General features: G+C 48.3%; 1 protein-coding gene across 1 annotated transcript in view; it reads right to left on the reverse strand.

Annotated features, from left to right (window-relative positions):
- The window catches only part of PLXNC1 (plexin C1), a 144,453-nt gene that overhangs the window by 12,532 nt on the left and 105,349 nt on the right, over positions 1-26,572 (reverse strand). Inside the window, exons 21-23 of the mRNA XM_012775273.3 lie at positions 24,467-24,613; positions 11,198-11,375; positions 8,542-8,645 (exon numbers count right to left, since the gene is read on the reverse strand). Of these exons, the coding sequence (XP_012630727.2) occupies positions 8,542-8,645; positions 11,198-11,375; positions 24,467-24,613 (429 nt within the window). The remainder of the gene's footprint in view (positions 1-8,541; positions 8,646-11,197; positions 11,376-24,466; positions 24,614-26,572) is intronic.

The following is a 26,572-nucleotide window of genomic DNA, read 5'->3' on the forward strand; positions in this document are numbered from 1 at the left end:
TCCTGACCTGGGTGGTAGTTACAGGATGTGTGCACTTGATAACTCCTCTAGCAGTGCACTTACATTTTCTTCTCTTTTCTGTAGGCATATACAGGTTGAGCATTCCTACTGTGAAAATATGAAATCTGAAACACTTCAAATTCTGAAATTTTGAGTGCTGACGTGATGCCACAAGTGGAAGATTCTATACCTATGACCTCATATGATAGGTCACTGTCAGAACCCAGTCAAAACTTTGTTTCATGCACAAAATTAAAACTATTATATAAAATTATCTTAAGGCTATAAGGTATACATGAAACCTAAATGAATTTTGTGTTTAGACTTGGGTCCACTCCCCAAGATATCTCATTATATATATGCAAACATTCCAAAATCCAAAATCTGAAATACTTCTGGTTCCAAGCCTTTTGGAAAAGGGATACTCAACTTGTAATATTTTTTTAAAAGCTTATAAAGTCATAAAAATTGCAGATACATTTTAATAAAAACTTTGAAATTTAAGTATAACATACAAGAAAGTGCTTAACTTTTGCTGATACTAAGTGTACGGCTATTACTATGTATTAGTATGAATATACTACAAATAGCCATATAATAAAAGGAAAGAATTAATACGTGGTACAGCATGGATGAACTTCAAAAACATTATGGCAAGTGAAAGAAGCCAGTCACAAAAGACCACATATTATACAACCTCATTTATATGAAATGCCGAGAAAAGGCAAATTCATACAGACAGAACATGTGGGGTATTAGTTGCCTAAAGCAGAGGTGGAGGAAATAACAAGTGACTGCTAATGAGGACAAGGTGTCAGGGGTGATTAAAAGGTTCTCAAATTAGATTGTGGCAATGGCCGTGCAATTCTATATACCCCAAACCACTGAATTGTACATTTTAAACAGGTGGGCTTTATGGTATATAAATTATCTCTCAATAGAGCTGTTAAAAATTGCCACATATTTTAAATGTATGCATTTTATAAACAAACACTGACACGGTGATGCAATGCCTATGTATACAGAGCCTCTTTTGGCGTTAAAGTCAAGAGTTCTCACCTGAGGCCTTTGGGAGTTGGGAGCCCAGGTCCTGGTCCTGCAGTGCCCTTGTCCCACACACCCTGATGGGACCTGGCCAATAACCAGGTAAAGAAGTGCCCTTCAGGCAGAGGGGGACATAGAGGCTAAGATGCAGAAGGCAGGCCTGGCTCCCAGGGAAGAGTAAATCGTTCTCTGGGAGGGTCTGGTCCACAAAGTTGTAAGACTAAAGAGGCAAATCAGAGATACACAAACCCCCACCTCCATCCTCAACTTGTGGCTAGAGGATTAACACTGTCATTTCTGAACCTTATCAGCTAGGAGATTTTGCTGTCCTGAATTCTAATATTAGTTTGGACCTGGTCTTCCCCAGTTTCGAAAACCTAAGAAACCTAGAATTTCTCTTCCAGCCTGCTGCACATTGGTTATCAGAATGTATAAGCCTGCCTAGCAAGCACCAAAGGATTAAAACCTAAGCTCCCTTCGGGTTGCATCCAGAAGGAACAACATAGAGCAAGGGCCAGTCCTCAAGTGGCCCCCAAACACAGCTGTCCAGCCAGCTGTGTCCACCCAGCCAGTAAGTGTAGGCCAGAAGCCTCCAACTGCTGGTGGTCATGACATCTCGCGGGGGAGGGGTGGCTGGGGCCATGAGGCCTCTGCAAAGTGTCTCCAGCGAGGATTCTTAACTCTTACTGAGCTCTGCCGTTATTACCTAACCCGTCCTCTCCTTTCCCCCTTGAGCCATTCATTGTTTTCTGGCTGGTTTTCCAATTCTCCTCCATATTTGATGCAATTAAAGTAAATGCTCTGTGCAGGCACCCCCTTAGCAATACTCAGACACCGAGTTTATGAGAAGGTTTGAACATAGTTACAAAATTCCTCCCCATGAAGGGCTCGATATGCTCTGTTTCTAAGCCAATAAATATCTTTTTATAAAAGGAAGCTGGTGATTCATTCTGGGTAATTGTCAAAGAATGAATCCCAAATGGATCCCGTGGAGTGTTGAGCCAATACTCCGCTACTGTCAGACGCTTTGTTTTGCCAAAAGTGAGCACCCTTACTCTATAATCACAAACACCATGGATGGGCCTTCCGATAAGAAGCACTGCCAAAAGTTCAAATGTCTTTTCAAGAGCTGGCACAGACTCATTGCTGGCACCATGCTCAGGCATTAAGATAGCGCAGACGCAGCTTGTACCAAGGAAATTTTACTCTGAAATTATCTCCTGAGAGCAAGTTTAAAAGCATTTTATTAGTGGATGAGGGGTGTGTGTGTGTGTGTGTGAGTGTATTTCTAACTTTCACAGCTGCTCTAGGGCTAGAACATTTCCCACATGTGACACTTTAACACTGTTATAAAAGACAGAAAAATAGTTTATTTACAGATGTTTGTGGGAGGAAAAGGTTTCTGTTTTCTGTTTTGCACAAGTCAGCTGCTGCTGACTTTTTGAAAAGTGCCATGGAATCCAAAGTGTTAAAAAGTTGATTCTGTTTGTTCCACCTGAGGAGCTCCAAATGCTTTTCTAAAAGTGACTCATTAATCGTCCCCTACTCCTGTGAGGCAGGGAGCGTCCTCTGGGCCCCTACTTTAGGGATGAAAACCAAATTAAATCAAAGAAAGATTAATGCCACTAGATGGATCTCCGGCAGGAATGTTTCTCCAGCCCAGAGCAGAACCGGTACGCACGGCAATTTCAAATTAAATTCCTTCCAGTCTCACGGTGTTCCAGGATTCAACGTGACAACAGGCGATTCCTCCCCAATGATGGCCAGCCCATGTAGGAGGTGGCACAGGTGACTGAAGAGTTTCTCATCATCAGAATGAGAAGCTCTGACCACTCAGGGAGAAACGGACCCATGTCAATAAGGTAAAGTCACTCCTCACATATACAGGGGCTACCCATGCTCCAAACCTCTTGCAAGCAAAGGTGAGAGTTCTTTATGGTAAGATACTATCTGTACAGCATAACTTGGGGATAATTCCATAAAAATAGATTTCCTAAAAAAAATAAATAAATAAGGTTGAACTTATGTTTAACCTTACTGAAGCTGCCATTTTTATAGGTAAAAATGGTCAACTATTGGCAATTTTATATGGCTCAACCTAGGAGAAATGCTGGAATTTTACAGAAAATCATAAATATCTCTGAGTATCATGACACCTTTTCTTTGTTTAAAGGAAAAAAAAAATCTGAAAACACAATAAAAAAAAATGAATCACCACATGGAAACCTTCCCTGATGTGTCTCATTCCTGAAACTGCCTTTTCTGCTAAAACGGTGTAATGTGGAAACAGAACTCTATTCCACTAGCCTTGTCCAGGCAGCCACCCGCCAGTATTGTCTGATGCCCCAAGGCTGGAAACAGATGAAAAAGAAATCTTTTCCTCAGGGCCTGAAGGATAACCTTGCTCAGTCCTTCAGCAAAGGGGGCTGGGGCTCACCAGAGCATTAGGAAGGGGCTCTCAGAACATTCTCAACAGGCGCTTCAAACCCAGGGCAGGCTTAGGGGATTCTCGAAACTAGAGCAAATGCCCATAGGGCTCCTGCTTCCGTCTTGTTTACTTGAAATTAACTCCCTCTGTGGACTATTAGAGCGAACCCTGAGCTAGTCTCCGTCCTGAGGGAGCCAGGCCTCCAGGAGTGTGTGAAACTGGGGACCTGTGCTGGGCTGGAGGTGTCGGAGCTTGGACGCCTGGGAGGGGCCTCCTTTCTGAAGAAGGGAACTGTCATCTTCACGGACTGCTGGCTAGAAACAAGGTTAAAGTAAAATTACAAGGAGGGAATCATTTTGATAAATTCAGGGGCACGAGATTTATCGCAAGATTTTCAAGTTACCCTTTTGAATTTTGACACCAGAAAATGTTAACTACCAGGATTTCTCATAAATCGGGCCTTGAGCACAGCCACAGTCTCTCTAGTGGTTCTTTTTTCATCTGCTTTCAGCCTTGGGGCATCAGTGAGAGGAGTGGTGTGACCTTGGCCAAGTTTCTTAGCCCCTCTGGGCCTCAGAATGGGGAGAAGTGATAGTATTCACCTCCTGGAGCCGTAAAGAGGACGGAAGGAGCTGCTATGGGTGAAAGGCCCTAGAACAGTGCCTGGTAACACAAGCAGCACCACGTGTGTTTATTAAATAAATGAGTTTCTAAAGATCGATGCACTGCAAGAGACTGTTAGAGATAGTCCAGTCCCTTTATTTTAGTGTCGCAGGTGACACACCTGACCAGAACTGACCTTACCCAACAGACCTTTTGGGATGTCCCTATGAGATTTAAGTGTCTTTTGAATGGCAAATTTGGTGTTAGTGGCCATCTCTGCATTAGCACACATCTGTTACAAGCAACACTCTTCATGCAACGTGGTGGTTAAACGTCTTCTCCGCCTCTCAGAGCTCTGCAGCCCAACAAGAGGTGTGATCCATAGAGAAAATTTCCTGCCCAACAAAACACCTGTCCTGCACAGTCAACACCACTTCACAGCAGGGTGTGGCGGGAACCATAACGTGGTCCAGCAAAAGGTCACAGGGGTGCAGGTGAGAGGGAGAAAGCCTGGATCCCAGAGACACCATCCCGCCACAGCCACATGGGGCAAGCATGCCCCCAGCCCCTGGACACAAAGACTCCCGATCCCGCTGGCTCCAGAACACACGCCCCGTGTCCCCTTCATAGTAAATGCACACAGAGCGACAGCCAGTTAAGGCAGCACTGGGGGAGGGTTTAATTAGAGGGGTGAAAAGCTCCTCTGGCTTAATGTGTTTGTGAAGACAGTGGCATGCTTAGCCCCTTGTCTGCATAGGACAGACTGAGACTGGAGCAGAAACCCGCCCTCCTGCCTCGTAGGGTTGTCGTGGACATTAATTGACCTAGTGCCTGTGAGCAGTGCTGGGCACTGTCTGCCATTATTACCATCATGAAAAGCAATTGCCACCATGCTCGGCTTGGCAAGGACCCCAGCCAATAGGTGACAAGAGGGCCTCACTGGCAGTGTGCGGTGCCGGGCCCGCATCTAATCCCTGAGACGCCGTGTGTTTGCTGTGCCCTCAGATCCCCCCTAGAAACCTGCTCTTCCAATAAACAGAGCGCAGCATCCAGGAGCCCAGCCGCACTCCGTGTTCCCCAAGGACAGACCACGGTGAGAGGAAGCAGGCCCACACTCCAGCAGCAGGGACTTTGTTTGGATAGGAGGAGGAACTGGCCGTCACTGCAGATTAACTTTAAACTCTAACTAATTTGGACTAATTGGAGGGAGGTGAGTCTGATTCACTTAAAACTCTGAATTAGACCCTATTTTTAAATGAAATATTTTTTTGCTTTCAAGCACATACAGTGACTCAAACTAGGGTGCTTTAGTAAATGAATAAGAGTGATAATTAGCATCTTGTCTCTTTGGAGGGAAATGCAAGTGCTCCAGGAGAAAATGTGTCTTTAAACGAAAGGGCAAAGCAAACTTCAGCCCAGCCCTGTCAAATTACCCCAAATTTTGAATCTGTGGAGGCGCAGCTAAATCAAGTATAGATTTAGGTGGCTGAGGGTGGTGGCGGATGCTTTTCTCTGAGCAATCTTTAAAAACCAGAGCTTTTGAGATGGTCCAGGCCCAGAGAGCACTGGGCCTGATGACCTCCCGGTTTCCTTCAAGCTCTCTGCGTTTATTTGCCTTGTGGCTTAGCTTCTAAACATAAGGAGAATCCTTTAAGCCCTCCTGTCCTCGTCTTGTCATTTATTACCACCATGCAGCAACGCTGGGGTATGAGGCCAATAAATCATTTGGACGGGAAGTGACTACAGGCCGGATTAATTTCATTATCATCCTTAAGCAGATAGGTGTCTAGCACGGCCGATGTCTCCAGTGAAGAGTGATGTTCTATCTCTCCCGACAGGCCTTCCCCTCACCTCGCAGACAGCTGTGGTGGTTCTTCGTTTTCCCCACTGGAGTGGCTTGTCCTGCCTTTCTCTATTAATGGCAGTGACTGACCCTCTCCCCTTCCTTCGGGGCCACCCCACCACCCATGGCCTCGGGGTGCTGAGAGGCCTGGCAGGGCAGGTACAGCTGAGCAAGGCGCGCACTCCAGCCAAGAGCACCAACGGAGGTCTGAGGCCGGGCCCTTCCCAACCTGCCAAAACAAGCTTGCCACCTAGACGAGGGGACAGAAGGAGATGGCCTGCAGTCTGGAACCCTGAACCTTGAACCGATGCCATGATAAGCTCCTCTCTAAGCACTTCCACCTAGCAGGGTGGCATCTCCGACTGTGCCCTCCCCCTCCCTCCATCACACCCAGCAGTTCCTCCAAGTGCGGCCACCAACTCCCCGGGTTCCTGAGCCCAGGAATACAAGCTTTTAAGAAAGCTCCCCGGGGATTTCACAAACTCCAAAAGCTAACAATGACAGCTCTTGGCAAGATGACTCCCCGATTGGCAAGTCTGAGCTATAGGAGAGTGAGCACAGGAGTGGGTTGTTAAACTGCAGCTTTCTCTGCCAGGTCCCCTCCAGCAAAGCCACAGGGACAGCAACTATTCAGGTGTCACCCAAAGCAACCACTTCCAAACTGCCCCAGGATGGTGTGCCCTGTCCCTAGCCATTGTCCAGAAAGCTCTGTGCTGGAACATTCTCAGCTTCCTCCTGGTGAAGGGAGAGCCTGGCAGAGTCCAAAATCCTCCCTGGTGCAGACCTGTCTCCCTGGGGCTTTCCAGCAGTGGGAGACAGGAGGCGCCTCCTCTCCAGTGTCCCGGGAAGCGCCGCCTCCTCCTGGCTTCTTCAGGTCTGCAAAAGCAGCCGCATCCTGCACCTGCGCAGCCACCCGAGTGCCATCGCCGAGCCTGCCCCTGCCCCAGCATCTCTCCCATCTACACGGCATGCAGCGTCCGCCTCGGGGGCAACTCCGAATCCACCCGTGCGTCTCCATCTCCAGAGCCACCGCGCCACTTCCGGATGCCACATTCCTCACCTGAAATTCCTCAGCGGCTTCTCACGGCCTCCCTATCACCAGGTTTGCACCCCTTACATCGTGCCCCGTGCACAGCCACGATCACTTCGGAAACACAAACCTCCCCTGATTAAGGCCTTCCAGTGGCTTCCCCTGCTCTCGTGGTAGCATCCAAACTCCTGAGGAGGCTGCCCAGGCCCTGCAGGACCTGCGTCACCCTTCTCGCGTCACCCCTTCTCGCGTCACCCCTTCTCGCGCCACCCCCCTTCTCTGTAAGAGGCCGCAGCACATGCTCATCCGGCCATGGACTCCACAACCAACTATCTGGATCCAAACCTGGCTCCGCCACTGACCAGCTGTTACTAAACCTCCCCGAGCCTCAGTGTAGCCATCCAGAAAGCGGAGTTAAGGATGGTACCTACCTCGCAGGACTGCTGTAGGGCAGAACGAGCCAAAATACAAGGAAATGCTGAAAACAGCACCCGGCACGGAATAAGTGCTCCATAGCACTGGCTATTACTCCATAGCACTGGCTATTACTCCATAGCACTGGCTATTACTGGCTCTCACTCTGCTCCACACAACACCCGCCAGGGCATTCTCAAGTTTTGGCCAATCTAAAAAGCTGTTCTGTGGAAGGACACACTCTCCCCTGCAGTTGCGCTGGCCCCCTGGCTGAGTCCTCATTCTTTGGGCCCCAGCTCAGTGATCACCTCCTCCAGGAAGCCTTCCTGGATGCTCCAAGCCACAGCACTGTGACACTGGAAGGTGTTGCCTCTTTCCTTGTCTCTCCACACACACACACACACCTCTTCCCAGGGCTGCAGGCTCCATGAGGACAGGAACCTGGTCTCTGTTGCAATCCATGCAGCTCCAGCTCTTAGCACACACCGAATCTTCAACAAAGACCCAGATAATGATGCTGAACGTGTGACTCCCAGCACCCCGGTGGGGTCAGGAACCTGCCCTGCCTCCCATCTAGTTACACTCACGCAGGTTTCCCTGGCACTCTGGTCTCCGAGAAGCTGTGTGCGTCTCTCACTGACCTCAGCACAAAACCCCCATGTGGGTCAAGGGGCCTAAGGAAGTATCGCTGAATGTTGCAAACAAACAGCAAATTTAGAACTTCTTCAGAAAAAAGACCCTACACAAAAGGTTACAAGGTCGATGGTGACACTGTGGACCGAGGTGAGGCTTGGCACTTTTAGGGGGCTTGTGCAACACCAGCACATTTGACACCCGGTGGAAGCTAAATGGTAACTATTCTCTGGCTTTCCTAGGAACATTTCTCGAGGGGTCTGAGAATCCCCTAAAGGCAAAGAAAGCTTCCCACCTAAAATTTAGCTCGGAGAGTGTTCGAGCGATAGGAAAACCACAGCCGTCAGAGAGGGGAATCCGTGACCATCACACCACGGCTCATCGGAACAAGCACCAAAGAAAACCGAAACAATGAGTCTGCAGGTTATTCCAGGACGCGGGCAAGAGCCCCACGTTACTTAAAAGGTTTCCACGGGGCCGCAGATGCTCTGGTCCCGTTAGGATCGGGGCTGAGGAGGCGGCACGGCGGCCGCGCCTGGCTCCTACCTCGTAGTGGCCGATGGTGTTCAGCTTGGTTATTCCATCTTCCAGGATCACAGACGAGCTGTCGATGTCCAGAAGTTCTTTCTGTCGTGTGCCCACTTGCAGCTCTGGGAAAAAAAGCAGGGAGAGGTGTGGGTTTTATTTTATTTTTTTTAAAATTATGAGAAATTTTAAATGCTACCCTCTTACTTTCACAAATGTTATTTATCAATAAATAAAACTTGAATAAAGTGGTGAATCTCTGTTTAAGGTGTGGCAATATCAGACTGGTAGCCTGAGTTTTGTTTTGTGTTTAGGGCTCTGATTTTTTTTTTTTTTTTCCAAAGAGATAGGGTCTTGCTCTGTTGCCCAGGCTGGAGGGCAGCAGTGCGATCCGAGCTCGCTGCAGCCTCCCAAGCAGCTGGGCCTACAAGGTGTAAGCCATTGCACCTGGCCAGGGCTCTGATGTTTAAAACTACTTTTCCTTGAAGCTTTTACCCTGAGGCTTTTACTTGTATCTGGGGCCAGAATGTGGCCCACAAATTTTTTTTTAAACTATGGCGTTTTATTAATTATTATTTTAACGTCAACTCAGTGCCAACATTTAAAGATTGGAGATTGCACATAACAATTTGGATGTCTCATTTCTCTTCTCAAAAAAATATCAGACTATCTGGTAACACTGACCCTACGGCCCGCATGGCGATCATCGGCTGCAGCTAAGCGGCACTGCCCCCTTGGGTGGCAAGTCCTTTCCCAGCTAAGTCCCCCCACCACTTTTGACAGCAGACATCCCTTATGTATGTCCTTTCTGCCCCATTTGGGCGTCTGAGTTTTCGAGCCTCTGCTAGAAGAGCTCTGAGCATAGCTGCTTCTGGAGTTAGATTTCAGCACAGTTTATGGTTGCTTTCTAAGGCTTTGCCTTAGTTTCCCGAGACCAGCTTGCAGGTAGTTGGGAAGATCCGCAGGCAGGCAGAAGCCTGACATGGCTGCAGGCTGTGTCCCTGTCCATAAAGACTGTCAGACCACAATGTGAAGCCACCTGCTTGTCCTGTTCCCTGCCTTCCTATTTTAGGAGGCAAGGGACACCTGACTGGCACAAACCCAGAAAAAGGGTGAGGATGCCACCACCGACTCATCAGCGGTAGGACTGAGGCTGTGGGGGCTGTTCTCCCTGTGGTCGTCGGGCTGGGAGTGCCCGTGTCCTTTGGAGTGAGAACCACGTTTGCAAGATGTATGCTCAGGGCAGGGAAGTTGATGGTCTGGGGTCAGTCCTGGTTTTCTGGCTGGGGCCGCCCCTTTGATCCTGTGTCTAACCAAATGAGCTAAAATGGTCTTCAAGCTGCCCAGCAGCCATCCCATGGAAGGAAGCAGAAGAGAGGCAGAGAGAGGCGCCCTGTGGCTCTGCCTTCTTTGAAGCCAGGTCATGACATGGCTGCACATTCGCATGCCCTCACTCAGACCTCCCAGGCTTTTCTCAATGGCCTTTTAGCAGAAGGTTTGACTGGGAGGGCCGAGTGGGAGGATTTTAATTGCCTGCTTAGTCGAGGCCTACAACTAACTGTACAACCCGGGGGGGGGGGCAGGGGGAGCGGAACCTTGTCACACTGTCACTGCTGCAATTTTACTCTTCTTTCCCGTCCCATTATCTGCTTTAAAACCCCACGACAGTCTCCCGGGAGGGCTGCGTGGAGCTCAACTTTAAAATGTTGATGAGCACGTGAGTGGAGCGGAGCCCCGTTGGCTCAGGCAGATGCTCTCCTCTGCCGTGTGCCGATAGAGCCCGAAAATGAATTTGTAGCAGATGCTGCTTTGTGCTGGGGGAGGACGGAGCATACACTTAACGTAGGATGAGATTAGCAGAGAGGAAGATGACCTTCCTAGCAGGCTGGAGTTAACACCCAGAGTCCGAGCCACCCACTGATGACACGCTCAGTATCATAACAAACAAATCAAATGCCAAAGCGAGGCGCGACACACACAGAGGGCGCAGAGTTTGCACCTTTGTGTGCGTCCAGATGCAAGGTGATCCCGTGTGGTCTCAGGGTCAGCAATCTCATGAATCTGATTTACAAACATTGTATTTTAAAAATGGCATCTTTGAGGGATCATGATGCTGCTGTTGTTGTTTGAGACAGAGTCTCACTTTGTTGCCCAGGCTAGAGTAAGTGCCGTGGCGTCAGCCTAGCTCACAGCAACCTCAATCTCCTGGGCTCAAGCGATCCTCCTGCCTCAGCCTCCCGAGTAGCTGGGACTATAGGCATGCACCACCATGCCTGGCTAATTTTTTGTATGTATATATATTTTTATTTTTCTTTCTTTTTTTTTTATCCCAAAATGCTCAAATGCATGTATATATATTTTTAGTTGGTCAATTAATTCCTTTCTATTTTTAGTAGAGACAGGGTCTCGCTCTTGTTCAGGCTGGTTTCGAACTCCTGACCTCAAGCAATCCGCCCGCCTCGGCCACCCAGAGTGCTAGGATTACAGGCGTGAGCCACTGTGCCTGGCCAGAATCATGATGCTTACAAGAGAGCAAAGCCATCTCTCGGCCCCTAGACATGCCCTTGGGAACAACCTGGCCATAGATACGTCACCAAACAGAAGGTGCTGAGGACAGGGAGGAAGGGAGGGACAATTCTCAGGGGACTGGGACAATTTGCTCCCAACATTGCCTTACCGAGACCAATTTCATTGAGCTGAAGTCCATAAGGAGAGCCGTTTTTGCTTAAGAATGCTTGGAAAATCTTTTCTTTGGCTTGGCCTATGGTATCACAGTCGAGAACGTTGACTGAAATATTCCGACAGACATCCGCACTCTCGTTTTCTGGGATTTTTTCAAAGACGATGTTTAATGCCTGCGAGAATACAAACAGGTTTCTGAGTCTATTAGATAATTGCAATCGGAAAGCCCTTCACAGAAGACACAAACCCTGGCGACGCCTACCAACACCTCCGACAGCACATTAGCAAACACCGCGTCGCATTATACTGCTTTCATCTTCTCTCCATAATCCAGTTTTTTCAGGGATAATGGAAAGAAAAACAAAGTTAAAACCCTCATTATAGAGAAAGCATTGAATAAATGTATCTCAGAGTAAAATATATGTACACATAAATATTCTAAAAATGGTGATTTCTAATTTCATCTTCAAAAAAAAAAAAATTGGAAAGATTCCACAGCAGATGAGGGCAGAATGGTGATTATCTGTTTTATTAGCGGGACCACAGAGTCCCAGAAGCAAAGTTCCAGGTGACAGGAAAGGTTGCGAGGTCCCTGTATTGATCACGCTGAAGAGGTCACTTTTTAATATGCAGCATTAATTACAGTAACATCCATCTCCCCTCCGCTCCCAACGTCTTCAGTCAGCCGGATTCGGAGCCCTCATTAAAACACTGAGCTCCCCACCCTGTATTATTATTCTTGCATTAATTACTCCACGTTTCAGCCCATTACTTAACGTTTTGTCAGTTAACATTCTCCCAGTGCAGCAAAACTTCAGAATTAGACTAATAGGGGAAGTAGGGCCTTTGTGCATATGTGAAAACACAGAACTAGGGAATATTTCAGAAAACACAGAACTGGGGAACTGAAAAGCAATTTCAAGTTTACTTTGTCTAAGAACAAAGAAAAAGTTTTACCTACTACGGATCCTCAAGGGAATGGATTCAGGGACGAGCTAAGGGTATTCTGCAAATAGCATCATGTGCAGCTTAGATTCTAAGGCACCTTGGTCTTCACGGAGTCAGAGGGACTTGGGGATGGTGTGAAATGCACAAATATTTAGTGTTCTTGAGCCTGGCTTAATGAGGGAATGTAAACCAATCACGTGATGGGAGTGTTAAGAAATGAAAATACAAACAGTATGGAAAATGGGGACCCTTAGGATTACTGCAACTTTAAAATGGGTATAATAATGGTAGCTGCCTCCTAGCATTGTGATGGAGATTATTAAGTGAGATAATGTGTTCAAGGGCTGAGCATGGGGCCAGGCTGCTGGGAGGGCTCAATAACAATAACAGTAATAACATTAACTTGTTATGATTATTGTCAGTATCAGTATGCCTTCATTTGGAAACATTCAGCCCCGGTGACTCCATGCTCAGGATTTCTGTCGGAGTGAGGAGGAAGCTGCCAGCAGTGGACTCAGGCAAGCTCTTGGCTTTAATCCCAGCCCACTACAAACCAGCTAGGTGACCTGCCAGTCCATCACTAACTAGCTGGTTGACCTCTCTGGAGCTTGGTTTCTCACCTGCAAAGTGAACAACAACAGTAACTGCCTCCTGGGTTTCCTGTGATGATGAACCAAATTACCCACGTGGCACTTGGAACAAGCATCTCGCCCAGGAGCCCTCGGGACACGTGACTTAGGGCCCGCCGACATGGGCATGGGGCTGCCGGACCTGGGAAGGTCCTCAGGGGCACGTCTTCTTGCCAATGCCATGTCTGAGTGTGTGTGTCCCCCTAAATTCATGAGTTGAAATCCTAATCCCCAAGCTGAAGGTATGTAGAGGAGGGGCCTTTCACGAGGTGACGGGGCTGTGACAGCTTGAGGGATTAGTGCCCTTTTAAAAGGGGCCCCAGAGAGCTGCCTGGCCCCTTCACCACCTGCGGACACGGCAGGAAGGCGCCATCTGTGAGACGGTGGACTCTCGCCAGACACTGAGTCTTGACCTTGGACTTCCCAGCCTCCAGAACTGTGAGAAATGTGCCACCAATTGTTGGTTACTGCGTTCTAACAGTCCCAAAGGACTCAGACACGTGCCTTCAAACCTTGCCCCCACCATCCCGTTTCTAATCATGCAAGAGTAAGCGTTGGTCTCATCCTAACCAAATGATTACAACCCCCATCAGTGGCAGCTCTGAGGTTGCCTCCGGTGACTTCAGCCTGGCCTGTGCCAGTCTCCTTCTGGGAAGTTGCAACCCTGCCCGCTCTCAGACAACAGTGGTGTTCTGGGCCAGCCACCCGCTAGGAAGAGGGTCAAATGCCTGCCTGCTACAAAGAAAAAACAAAACAACACGGGACAGGAGAGAGAAGGCCGGAGTGGTGGGCGAGGACGACGACCACTGGGCAGACTGGAAGGACCCAGCTTGCTCGCGCCCCATGTCCCCTCGCCCCCCTACGCTAGCGGTGTTTATGGGGCCTCTGGGGCCAGACCCTCTGCCACACGCATTTCCAGATATACTTCTCTTAATCCTCCCAACACCCAGGTGAAGGCAGTTGTAGTATCGTTACCACCATTCCTACTTTACAGTGGGGACACTGAGGCCCAGAGGGGCTGAGTAACTTGCTCTGTGACACAGCTAGTACTGTGTTTCCCCCAAAATAAGACAGGGCCTTATATTTATTTTTCCTCAAGAAGACACCCTAGGGCTTATTTTCAGGGGATGTGTTATTTTCCCCTCAAAGCCTCAGCTTGCAGCACGCACAGGATGGCCGGGACCTGACAGGGGGAGCCGACATTGTTGGTGGGGCTACCAGCACCTTTCTGGTCACCTCTGGGATAGTAGCTGTCACGATGGGGCAGATGTGAAGGGCTGCTCGTCTTTACCGCTCTGCGACTAAATGCATGGGTTGTGCAGACACGCTGCGTAGCCATGCCCATCCCTAGGTCTTATTTTCGGGGTGGGGCTTACATTGCGCAAATGCTCCTGCCAGGGCGTATTTTATGGGTAGGTCTTATTTTCGGAGAAACACGCTACGTGGCAGAGCCAGGAGCTGAAGCCAGACTTGTCTAACTGCAGAGCTGGCAAAACGAAGCTCTCAGCTACACTGTCCCCGCTTTACCACCCTGGCCCTCCCCGACCCTCCTGGTCCTGCCTACAGCCCAGCAAGCCCTCGACCTCCAGGAACTCTGTCCTGGACCAGGCTGCAAGCAACGCCCTAAGCTAGGTGGCCAACACAAGGGCGCGCTCTGGAGGGGCCGGGGGCTAAGGGGGTCAGTGCCGGACCTGCCGCTGAGTCTGAGCGGGTCTCGCCATATTTCTCTACAAGTCGGTCTCCTCGTGGCGGGGAGTAACTGCAGTCACGCTATTTCACAGGGGTTTCCAGAGCTAAAGAGGGATCAGAAGGCAACTTTTAATCAGAGCTCCAGCAATCCCAGCTTGTTTATAGGTATTTGAGAAACACCATTCTGTTACTACCTAAAGGGCACTATTGTCTTAACAAAAACACCTTTTTATAGGCAATAAATGTTCTTTTTAAAAACATAAGCAAAATAATAAAAACAAAACTTAACTGGATGTAAAAGCATGTAAATCTGCCGCTGCCTCCACGGCTAGCTGGGTGGAAAAGAGGTAAAAATGGCAATTGACAGAGTCCACAGGGAATTCTGAGAGTAAACGCAGACGTGAATTGATGTGTGTTCATTTTGTATGCTGCTGACACTTGGCGCTCAAGCAGCAGCTTCCTGAAGCGCCAGTGTAGTCGAGGCCTTAAGAGGCAGACGCCGCCCGACACCCCCTTCCCCTGCTCAGGGAAGGCACACTGTGAGTGGGAGCAGGTCCCCACCCTACCTCAGACAGTGACATGGCCGGGTCTGCCTCCCGTGGGGGGAGACACCCCATGAAAACGCCATCCCTCCAGCCCCTCCACCCCCTTCCCAGCCCATTTAGCCAGAATCTTCTCTGTGCCCTGCTTGGTGTTACAGTCCTTGTTCCCGGATAATTCACGGTACCTTGGCGAGACAAAAGCATCACCTGTGAAACCACCTGTGAAACCACTGTCAGGTGTAACTGTCACCTTCGGTAAGTGCTCAGAGAATTCGAGTAGGGAGGGCAGGAGGGCCGAGGGCCTGAGGCCAGGCCTGCAGTATCAGACCTCCTGGAACCATCCATTCTTTGCCCCTCTCAGCTGTGGGAGTGTGGGCCAGTCGTCTGACCTGTCTGAGCCCTAAATTTCTCAATGTTCCTATCTCAGAGGAGGGACAGGATCACTAAATAATGAGACAGGACTACCAGCCTATTAGGGAATCCTCTGTATCTACCAGGCACTGTTTTAAATGATGTGTTAGTATACATAATCTCAGAAACAACCCTATGAGGTAGATTCTTTTATTGTTCCCATTTCACAGATGAGAAACTGAGGCACAGAGAGGTTAAATAAATGACACAAGGTTACCCAGCCAGAAAATGGTAGAACTAGGCACTCCAGCTCTGTGTTCTTCAACACGTGGTGATCCTGCCTTTCAAAGCATGAGAATGTTTTATAAAGTAAGCAAGGTCCAAATCTATGGAATGGTGTCATACCCGCAAAAGGCTAAAGTGCTCTAAAATGCACACAGGTCTCTTTCCCAAAAATCTGCCCTTCTGTTAAGAGGAACTACTCCACCTCTCCCTGTTTCCTTGACATGCAAGTGTCAGCTAAGCTGGGGCACCAGATCTGGTTGGCTGTCCAACAGCCATCCCTCCTCCTTTGCGCACAGTAGCCAGGTACCAATGGCAGGTAGGCCCAGCCTAGGTTAGGAATCGTGACAGGTGGCAACTCCCCTCTCCTTCACCAGGGACTGGTCATGTAACCCAGCTGTCTGCCCACCATCACATAAAAAAGGAAAGGGTTTCTACCCCAACGGAAGGGAGAGCAGTGCTTGGAGCTTTGGCAGCCACCTTGTGACTAGGAGGGCAGGGCCAAGAGGGGCAAGGAGGGGGTGACCAGGGCTCTGACACCACTGAGTGGGTGGCCTGATGTTGGAGCTCCTAATCTCTAGACTTTCTGCTCTAAGATATAAATTCCACACTCTTACTATTAAAGGCACCATTAGCCCAATTTTTCCTCACTGCTGAATGCACCAAACTGACAAGAGCTCACTTTGCTGATGCTGGGGTAGATAACACCCATTTATTTTGCACCTATTGTGTGCATTGTAGATGATACAAAGTGGAACCTGGCACTGATCCTGCCTGGGAAGTATAAGCAGACTAGAAGAAGAACTGTGGGACATATTCAACAAATTCTAATACCAGGTAGAATATGGTAGGTATAGATGGAATGATTTATGGATTCACAGAGATCACCTCTAGCTTCTAGGGGAGTTTTCAAAGGGAGAGAAATCAGGGAAGGCTGCATGGAGGAGGGGGCACTTGAAGAGAGTCTAGAAAGGACCCACATAGTACATGAGGGAGGCCTCTGGACCATGGAGACACTTGGCTTCCAGTCTCTATTTAAACTGGTGAGCAGCAAGCTTTAACTTGCAATCTTTAACTCAAGGCTACCAAGTCAGAAAGCCTAGAGAAAGAACCCCACTTCCTTTGGTGGATAGGAGTGGGGAGATCTTGTAGACCATGCTTGTGCCTTTCCAAAACCACCACCTGCCATCTGGAAGAGAAACTCTGTACTATTATTTATACAAAAAAAATGGTGGAGAGAATGCTGCTCTACATTTTTAATAACAGCCAGCACTTACTGAACACTTACCATGTACTGAGAATGAATTTGCAATTTCATTTAATCCTCACAACTGCTCTATGAAGTAGGAACTATTATTAGCCTCATTTAACAGATGAGGAAATTGAGACACGGAGTCGTTTAGAAATTTGTCCAAGAGCACAGAGCTATTGGAGGTCATAACCAGGATGTGTCCAGACTCTTAACAGCAAAGCCAGAAGGCCACACAAGGTGACAAACCTCCTAGAGCAGTCCCCATCTGCCCGAGGCTTTCAGTCGAGGCTCTCAGAGGTGGCGGCCTGGACACGACAACCTGGTGGAGGAAGCTCGACCTCCTTACCCTGGCTCGGCCTGAACCCACAGAAAGCACCGAAGCTGCAGCACCTCTGGCCCAGGTGCCACCCACAGACACCTTTATTTAGGTCATGTTCACCCAGCATAAAGATGACCTTTCCCAGCCTCTGCTGCTGCTGGGTGTGGCCAGGTGACCATGCCTTGGCTAATGACATATGTTGTGTGGCAGCCTCTGGGAAACTTCCTTAAAAGATAGCTGGGGACCGTCTGTCCCCTTTTCTGCAGCCTTGCGAATGTCCCGCTGGCTGGAATGAGGAAGGGGCTGCAGTGATCACACGCTTCGGCCACAGGAGAGGAGAAGCTGCCCCACCAGGCCTGCACCGCCACCCTAGAGCACCATCGGGGGAGAAATGAGCTTCTCTGTTGCTCAAGCCACAGACATCTCGGGTCTCTGTTCCACGCAGCTGCCTCGCATCCTGACGGATTTGGGAGCTATGCCTAGGACCATGATTAGAAGGGTAAGACTCATGGAAAATGCACAGCCCGGAAGGCATAGGGAGAGGGCCAGGTTGGAAGGGCCTAGTTGTTTCGTAGCATGTCACCAACTAGCCTCTTTGGGGTTACTGTTCAGGTATATCATTGTCACCTCCTCTTCACACCCGTCCAGGAGTGGGATATTGCCTGCCATGGGATGTAAATGCCCAGTGACAGAGTTATATGCAACATTTTTAATAAGAACACATGCACACAGGCACTTAAGAGATACTTTTCATGATGATGGATTCAGCTAATCAACTCTCCGGCATCACCCATCGTCAATAAATAACCAGCCAAAAAGAACGCTGAGGAGACACTTTCTGCTTAGAGGACCTTCCAGAAAAACGGCTCAGACAAGAAAAGACTATTACAAAAAGAATGAGCGCCTACTCTGTGCCAGGCGAGATGGCTAGACATGTTGCATATATATTATTATTTTCTGACTTCATAACATACAAGGGTAGCTTTCTGTCATTGCCTGTTTGCAGATGAGGAAACAGGTTCAGAGAGGTCGACTGACTTGCCCAAGGTCACACAGCAAGCTAGTAAAGCGGCTGAGCCCAGATCCAAAACCAAGACTGTCAGACTCCAAACCCCACCTCGTCTGTGCTGGCATGGGGACAGACGACCACATTCCCATTTCACTGGTGGTTCGACCTGTCGTCCCTTGGTACGATTTGGCAATTTTAAAGATTGAGGAGGCAGAGAAAATAAGGCTGCAGGGGGCTGGGAGGACGAATCGAGGGCAGAGAGCGGGCATCTTCCCACGTGGGAGGATGATCCTGCATCTTATTGGCCCCTCATCCCCCTTCTTGGCTGGCAAGGGCAGGGCGGCTGCTGCCTCCTTTTCTGAAATACCCTCCAACGCCTAGAAAGTAATTGCAAGAGAATTTATTACAAAACCAGCAACTTTCTCATAAAAGGCCTTGGAGCAATAATTGCTTTCATTAAATAAAACCTATAAAATATATTTCTAATTTTATTTCAGAGCCAAATGAAAGTCAAGAGAAAAGTCTGGTTTTCAGACTGAATTAGAGAAAGAGAGGAGAAGAGAAGAAAGGAAGCCGGTTTCAGGAGTTCCACGGAAGCAGCGTGAACCCGGAGCTGGAAGTGCAAGTCTCAGCGAAGCTTCTGATCTAAGGTTCTTTCCAAGCTGGAGTCAGCAGCCCGGGACATTCCGCCGATGTCCCGCTGAGCCCATCCACCCCGCCTCCTTTAACTCCCCCTCCCTGCACCGCGAGGCTTTGAGCCCACAGCTTCCTGGGCCAAGGGGTTTCGCTCCCCTGACAAAGTGGGGGCGGAGGACACAGGAGAAGGGGAGCCTCTTCCACTGGAAAGAAAAAAAAGTGAATGGAGAGAATGTCCTCCCATTGAAGTTTCTCTCAAGTTTTCTAAATTTACTAGCATTTGTCTAGCCTAGAATCAAGTGAGAAGAATTGTCTGATTTAGCCCCAAATAACTGATTTCAGTCTTTGCATTCTTTTTTGTTTTGGCAAAGGGCCCATGAGTTTCAGGACTGTGGGGAGAGGTAGGCATCTCCCCTGCTCTGAGCCCTGCAAGGGGACAAAAGAGGCCACAAGCCCGTCTGGGTTGGCGGGAGGGAGGACTCTCATTATTGTTCTCTGTATGGCAAGCCCTGGATTAAAGGCCAGCAAACTCTCTGTAAGGGGCCGGGTTGTAAGTACTTAAGTCTCTGAGGCGCGCGTGGTCTCTGTTGCAACTACTCAAGTCTGCCATGGCAGCAGGAAAGCAGCTGCAGGCAATGAGGAAATGAACGGGCATAGCTGTGTTCCAATACAACTTTACAAAAACAGGCAGGCAGGCCATTTTAGGAGGGTACTAGATCAGCGGTCCCCAACCTTTTTGGCACCAGGAACTGTTTTCATGGAAGACAATCTTTGCATGGACCAAGGGTGGGATGGTTTAGGGACGATTCAAGCACACTTATTGTGCACTTTATTTCTATTATTACCACATTGTAACACATGATGAAATAATTATACAACTCACCACAGGTTGGGGACCCCTGTACTACATAAGAGTACCCTCAAATGGAACGATGACTTTGATGAGGCCAAAAAGACCAATCTAGAAAATGCCTTCTATTTCCACCATGATTTGCAATAAATGTTACCATTCTCTCAGAAGTACCAGTGTAAATAAGGATCCTAACAGTGAAATAATAGTCACATTTGAGCCATAAAAGAAGAAAATTAAATACTTTTCTATTTAGGTAACGAAATTATTTTCTAATTCCAACATTATAGGCATGAGAAGAAAGGGCATGAAGAGGAAAATCATTTAAAACACCCATTAAACGTTAATTTTTCACTTTCCATGGCTTGCTGTCAACTAGGGAACGACTTACCTAAAATGATTATGAAAAATGGTTTCAGTCTTTGATCAGGAAGCTCCGAACACTAACTATGCACTTGGTAATGGTTTCAGCATTATTGCAAGTCATAATGGAAATGATTTGTACTATGGTAGAAAGAAAAAGAAAAAAAAAAAAAAGCTGGAGAATTGTTAATTAACTTCACTGTTTCTCCACAAATGCTAGGAGTATTAAAAACAAGATTGCTGAAGTGCAAACATCGGGATTTAATGAACAATGGGATGTAATTGAAGTAACAGAGAATGACTTAATCGGGACGGTGGGTTGTTTAACTACGGGGATAATGGATCTTCGGCAGGGACAGACTCAGTGGAACCAAAGGGGCTGAGGAGTGGCGGGGAGAGATGAGAAACTCCTACTAGAGACACCTAGCGCTCTGTTATACATGAAATATTTTATTAAACATGATTGTCCCAAAATGGCAACCACTGGGGAAAGAGACAGACTAGCATGGGCTGGCATAAGCCTTCAATAAATCATAATGGAGGCATTAATATTTCTGCAGGCATGTACCTGTGCTTTTTCAAGAATTTCTAATAATCTTAAAGACTTTCTTACAGATATGAGAACGAGGGCAATAACACATTCGTTGGAACACTATTTCCCAGGGTGCCAAGATGCTATCTTCTCAGACACAGCAGATTGGCAAGCTCATTTTCTGTGTTTAAGAGTTCAAAACACCATCTCACGCTTAGCTTTGATTACAAGTCAAACTTCTCTTGCTAATTCAGCACGCTTGCTACGAGTTATTGGTTTTTCTCATCTCCTCCTGAAAGGGAGGCAAATGTCCCTTCTCCCATGTGGGACGCTTTCCCGGAGCGGAAATCCTCAAGGCTTCGCGAGCTCCTCCAAAGTTTCAGGCGACCTGCTCTGCTCCAGGCGCAGCGCAAGCTGAGCGAAGGCCCGAGATTCTCCATCGACGGAATCAAACTTGTTCAAAATTTTGCAAAGGGGAAATACAAACAGCAGAGCAATAGGTCTAACTCCCCCCTTCCAGCTGTCCGATCTGAATTCCTAGCTACGTAAGAAGCCCACAGTCCTGCGAGTACCATCCTCCGTGCTGGAGGATGCCAACATCAGGACGGTCCCCCCTCACTGTCGCACCAGCATGGATGCCTGGATAGAAGAGGATGGTTCCTCACCGAGCCAGAGCACCTACGGCTCTGGGGGGCTTTGCTTAGACCTGAGGAAAGAGGCATTTTCCTCCCACGGTGCAAAGAACAAAACATTACTTCCCAGAGCCCATTTGTTAGCGTAATGATTTCACGTATGAGAAGCTGGCAAGATGTCTTTATGTTCTAGAAAACACCCCACACCTCAGGGAGAACACATCCTAATCTTAGAGGCGTGAAACCTAACTTTTAGGCTGTTAAATGAGGTGCTGTCCTTCCGAGCATTTAGCTCAATGCGAGTTTGGGGGCTGGTTTTCAAACATGTCCCTGCCATGGCACCAGGGCTCTGTCATCTCAAGTTGTTCATGGGGCTGTTCTTGATTTTTTTTTTTTTCCTGACTTTCCTTGAAAGAAATCACCCCCTCTCCCCAAACATACACACATGGAATCTGTTTGTTCACCACACCTTGGTTTTCAATTACACAAACCACCTCAGGCAAATTTGGGAAGTCAAGACTGGAAACCACTGGGCATGCACGGCTGGCAGGGGTGGGGAGTGAAGGCAGGGGGAGGAGGAGGAGGAGGGAAAGGAGGAAGGCAGAACATTAGAAATGTGGTGGTTCAGGCTGGGGGACTTGCCTGAAAGGAAATGAAAAACCTTAAATTTTTCACATCGACCTTCTGTTAACATTTTGTCACACAAGCTCTGACCGGATCTCGCACCTTCCCTACGGCTCTAGCATAATCATGCCCCAAGAAAGAGAAGTGGGGACAGGCCCCATGAAAGTCATTTAAAAAAAAAAAAAAAAAAAATCACTGTTTGAAGGCAAAGCCCCTAAAACAAGTGGGCCATCCCTTTTCTAGTCTCGACTCTGCCCGCAAATTCAAATCTGAAAAGGCAGATTTATGTGGATTTTTGGATTCATAATTTTCCATTACCCTTTTCCCGAGGGGCTATAAAGAAAAAAAAAAATTTCAAGAGTCAACATGAATTTCTTCAACATCAAGTAACATTTTGATGATGAGTGGAGTGTTAACAAATCAGAAACACATGGTCTTAATTGACTGTGAAATAAATAAATGTTTCAAAATGAAAGGGAGAAAAAGTGTTCAGATGTAAAGCATTAAAAAACGGCTCAGACCTCAGAAGTTGCCTCAGGCATCTGACTTCTCCCCAGTGCGAATCCCGGCTTCTCCTTTCCTCGCCTTCCCGTGTGGGCTCCATGTTTTCACGAAACTGAAACCCGGCCGGATTCCCCACCCCGACCTGTGCATTCTCGGGCAAATGTTTTTCTTTAGGGACTCTTGGGGCTTCTAAGATGTTTTAGAGTAAAAGCATGCACATCCTCTAGGTTGGGAGACAGGCCCCTGGGCTTGACCACAAACCCAGGATGGCTGGAAGGAGAGGCAGCAGGTTTTTTGTTTTTTTTTTCCTTCAAGATATCCAGAAGTGTTCTCCATGCCCAACACATGGCAGAATTATCTGGAGAGTTTTAAAAAATATATTCATGCCTGGGCTCCCTCCCCAGAGATTCTGATTTGATCAGTCCCGAGGGAAGGCCCAAGTACCTATCTATCTGGGTCTGCATTTCCAACAAGTGTTCGATGAGATCTGAATTAAACTGAATAAAGTTTCTTACAGAGCACTCACGTGCCAGACAACGTTCTAAGTGCTTTATATAATATTGATTCTTTTAATCCTCACAAACACCCCATGAGATGGGCAGGCGCCAATGATTATCATCTCCACTTTACACAAAAGGAGAATGAGGCACAGAGAGGTTTAGAAACTTGCTCAATGTCACACAGCTAACCTGTGGGAGAGGCAGGATTCGGCGTCCATGCTCTTAACCACTATACCAATAGTTCTTAAGCAGCATTAATAGCGTCAGGGAGCTGATTAGAAATGTGAATTCTCAGGCCACAACCCAGGTCTACTAAAGCAGAAGCTCCAGGCGGTGCCCGGAGTGTTTAGCAAGCTTTCCAGGCAATGCTGATGCACGCTAAAGTTTGGGAGCCACTGCCCCCCACTCCGCTGCGTCTCGGATGCAGATGTGTGCGCATCCACAGAAGTGGGAACATTGAGAAATGTTGAATTTCGGCCCAGTTTCCTGCCTCTGGGACGGCAGTTGAGCAGGCTGCCACTTCATCTGGCGGTGACTGAGAACTTGAAACAGCTGCTCTACAGGCTGTGCTCCCACCAGCGGACACAGCCGTGACACGGTCCACAGCAACGCGGTGCCTTCTCCAATTAGGGAATGAATTCTTCCCGGATGACACCACAGTCCTGGCCATCCACAGCAAAGCCACAAGAGACTGCGCTCCCTTAACGAGCAGTCCCAAACCCCACTGCAATCTTTTCCTCCTCCTCCTCCTCCACTAATGAGACTGCGAAGCAGCCCAGCGTCTCCAGAAAGCTAAAGTTCAACCCCAAACACAGCACTCTCTTCCCCAAGTCTATCTTAACAGAAAAGCATAGAAAATTCCTAAGTAACTCTGGAGATACTTTCCATGCTTGGCTCCCTCTCCAAAATTCCTCAATGTGCCCTAAATCGGTCTCTCTCTCTAGGTAGGGTAGCGGGTGGGTGGGGAGGGGACTGGTTAAAAGGAAGTTCTCCAGTGGGTGAAGCCTCAAGCAGCTAGGCAGTCATCTCGCTGTAGTGATTTACAGTCTTCCTCTAAAAATATCTATGAGATCACAGTACATTAAGTGCAGGGCGACACCAAACATTTGTAACTAATCCATGAAAATAAAGCAAGGGCGTCATGTTGCATGGGGAACGCGGTGGAATTTGTCTTGTGTTATCGTTCTAAAATAAGACGGCCTCAATTTGGTTGAAATATATCTTCACACATTGTCTTCCCAGAGCAGAGTCATTTGAGAAATTCTGATTGCAATTATAAGTGCTGAATAGGGAGTACTTTGCATTTCCTTTGGCGACGCTGAAAGCTATAAGCAATCCTGATATTAAAATCTTTGGAAATTGATGAGTAACCCAGGCATCATTACAATATTTTCTCCCCCAATCCAAGTAATTAAAATCTATTATGCGAACACGTGTTAATATTTCATCAACTACTGTTTTTAATTAACTCAACGCACGAGGCCTCCCGTAGCTGGAATGATTTCGTTTCATTGTAAGTGACCCATCCCCACCTCCACCCCACTCCAATTCCCAGCCAGACTTATCTCTGAGTCTGTGTGGGGACCTTTCTGGAGAACATACCACAGTACTGAACTCGGGAACCTGCCACAGCAGCCAGTCTTCGTTAAGGGTGTACAGGGCTTTGCAAGTGATCACGTCCACGGGCCCCTTGTTAATTTTCTGGTTCAGGGTCGTCACCAGCAAATAGAACGGCTCTCCAACGGTCTCCTTGGAAAAGACACAAACGCGACAGTTAGCTTTCTGTGGGATCCACCGCACTTTCCAAAGAATCAAAGTTTCCGTTTATGGCAGTATGACAGGAGACAGGAGGCAGTGTCTTCTAACAACATGGAACTCCCAAGAAAATACATATTGCCCCGCTTGGGATTGGACGCACAACACAGAAAACCACCTCCTCTCCCCAACAGGAGCGCATGCATGTCTGCGCACACGCTCAGGTGCACCCTGTCACAGCATTTAGAGTTGACAGCGACATGAAGTCACACAAAATAGTCCATCACTATTTTAAACTTACACATGGTAGGTTAATGGTCACTAGCAGGCTAATGATGTCTTGGAACAACTAGTAGATGCAGAGTTTACAATCCTAATTAGCCACCTTTTTTTTTTTTAGTAAACCAAAAATAAACATTTTAAAATATGCACAAGATTTTAGATTAAAAAAGATAATAAAAACAAGTAAAATTAAAAAAAAAAAAAAGAAAAAATGCACAATTGGTAGCAGATACATGTAAGAACATTTTATACATTTGCCTAAGGGGTTGGTTTGGGGGGTTGACAGCATTTCGTGAAGGAAGTGGCCTTCAGTTCCACACTTTGCAGCCTTATCTTCCCCTGTGGGGCAGGCTTGTCCCGGGAGTTCCCAGACACTCTACACTGTCCCCTCTGGGCACCTCTGCTGGTGTCTTTTCCCTGAGCTAGAGCCAATCCATTTCTTCCAAGGCTTTTCCCAAACTCGCAGGCCAATCCTGATGGCTTCTTCAAACTTTAAAGCCACCTGCACCTTCTCCTGGAGGGGGTGGGGCTGCCTCCCTCGCGGTTGTTGAAATGCCTCAGATTTGCAGCCACCAGGTGTGTGTTCCGGAGGACGGAGCAGCTCACGGGCAGGCTGCGAGTTTCCGCCGCATCCTCCCAAAGCACGTTGCCCTGGGGCAGCTGTAGAGCCTCTGCTCAGTGATGAACCTTCCAAGATCAGTGGAGATTAGGCCCATACGTGGGGGAGGAAGAACCGTAGCCAGGGTGTCAAAGTGCCTTGGTGACAGTGAAGAGCCCACCATGTGGCCAGGGCTTGAAGCACCAGTTTACAAAGTCAAGCACGCCAGCCAGCACATCCAGCTTTGAAAGGAGGATTCCGCTGAATCTCACACCTGCTCTCCAGTGAACAGGTAAATGACCTAAGACCTCTTTTAAATCTCTTAGGATCCCACCCCCACCCTGTTTCTTCCTTTATGTCTGCTGCGAGAATATGTGCCCTCCCCATCCTTCTGCCATGCTGCATACACCTCATTCCCACGCGCCTTTCTGGCTTCTGTCCTACTGATAGATCCCTGAGTCTCTTCTTCAGTGCAGGACAGAGGGAGAATGTTCAGAAATTTCCAAAGTAGGGAGGGCAGTGGGACTAGTGCATGACATTTCATTCTCAGGCAAAACTTCCTTTATTTAGTGGTTCCCAGCCGCATGGTTCCCTTCTCTTCCCCTCCAGCACCCCTGTGATGTCCTGACCACAGGACCAGAACCCGACTTCCTCTTGCCCTCCAGCATCAATTGGAGATGAGCCCAGAGCCCTTGTATGGGGCCCACGTGTGCCTGCAGAGGCTGGAGCTGGGGGGCCAGGTGGGCTCTCCTGGGCTGTGGAAGGGACAGCTCCCGACTCAAGGGCCCTGCCTGGGAATTCTCTAGAACTCTCCAGAGTGTAACTAGACTGAGACCAGTGACATCTGGTCCTGCGCTGCTGTCCACACTCACAGTCCTGAGCCTTGCTCACCACCAGCAGAACCCCTTGGGGCTCTTGCTAAGCGGGCAGGTGCCAGGGCCCTGCCGCAGACCTACGGAACTGGGATCTCTGAACACGAGGCCTGGGCAGCTGCCGGCTCAATACCTTCCCCGCGTGTGCGTGTTGGCGGGTGAGGGGCGGGGTGTGCTGACGTGTGGCCGGCTCAGACAGCC

The sequence above is a fragment of the Microcebus murinus genome, chromosome 10, assembly GCF_040939455.1.
Source record: "Microcebus murinus isolate Inina chromosome 10, M.murinus_Inina_mat1.0, whole genome shotgun sequence".
NCBI classification, from domain to species: domain Eukaryota; kingdom Metazoa; phylum Chordata; class Mammalia; order Primates; family Cheirogaleidae; genus Microcebus; species Microcebus murinus.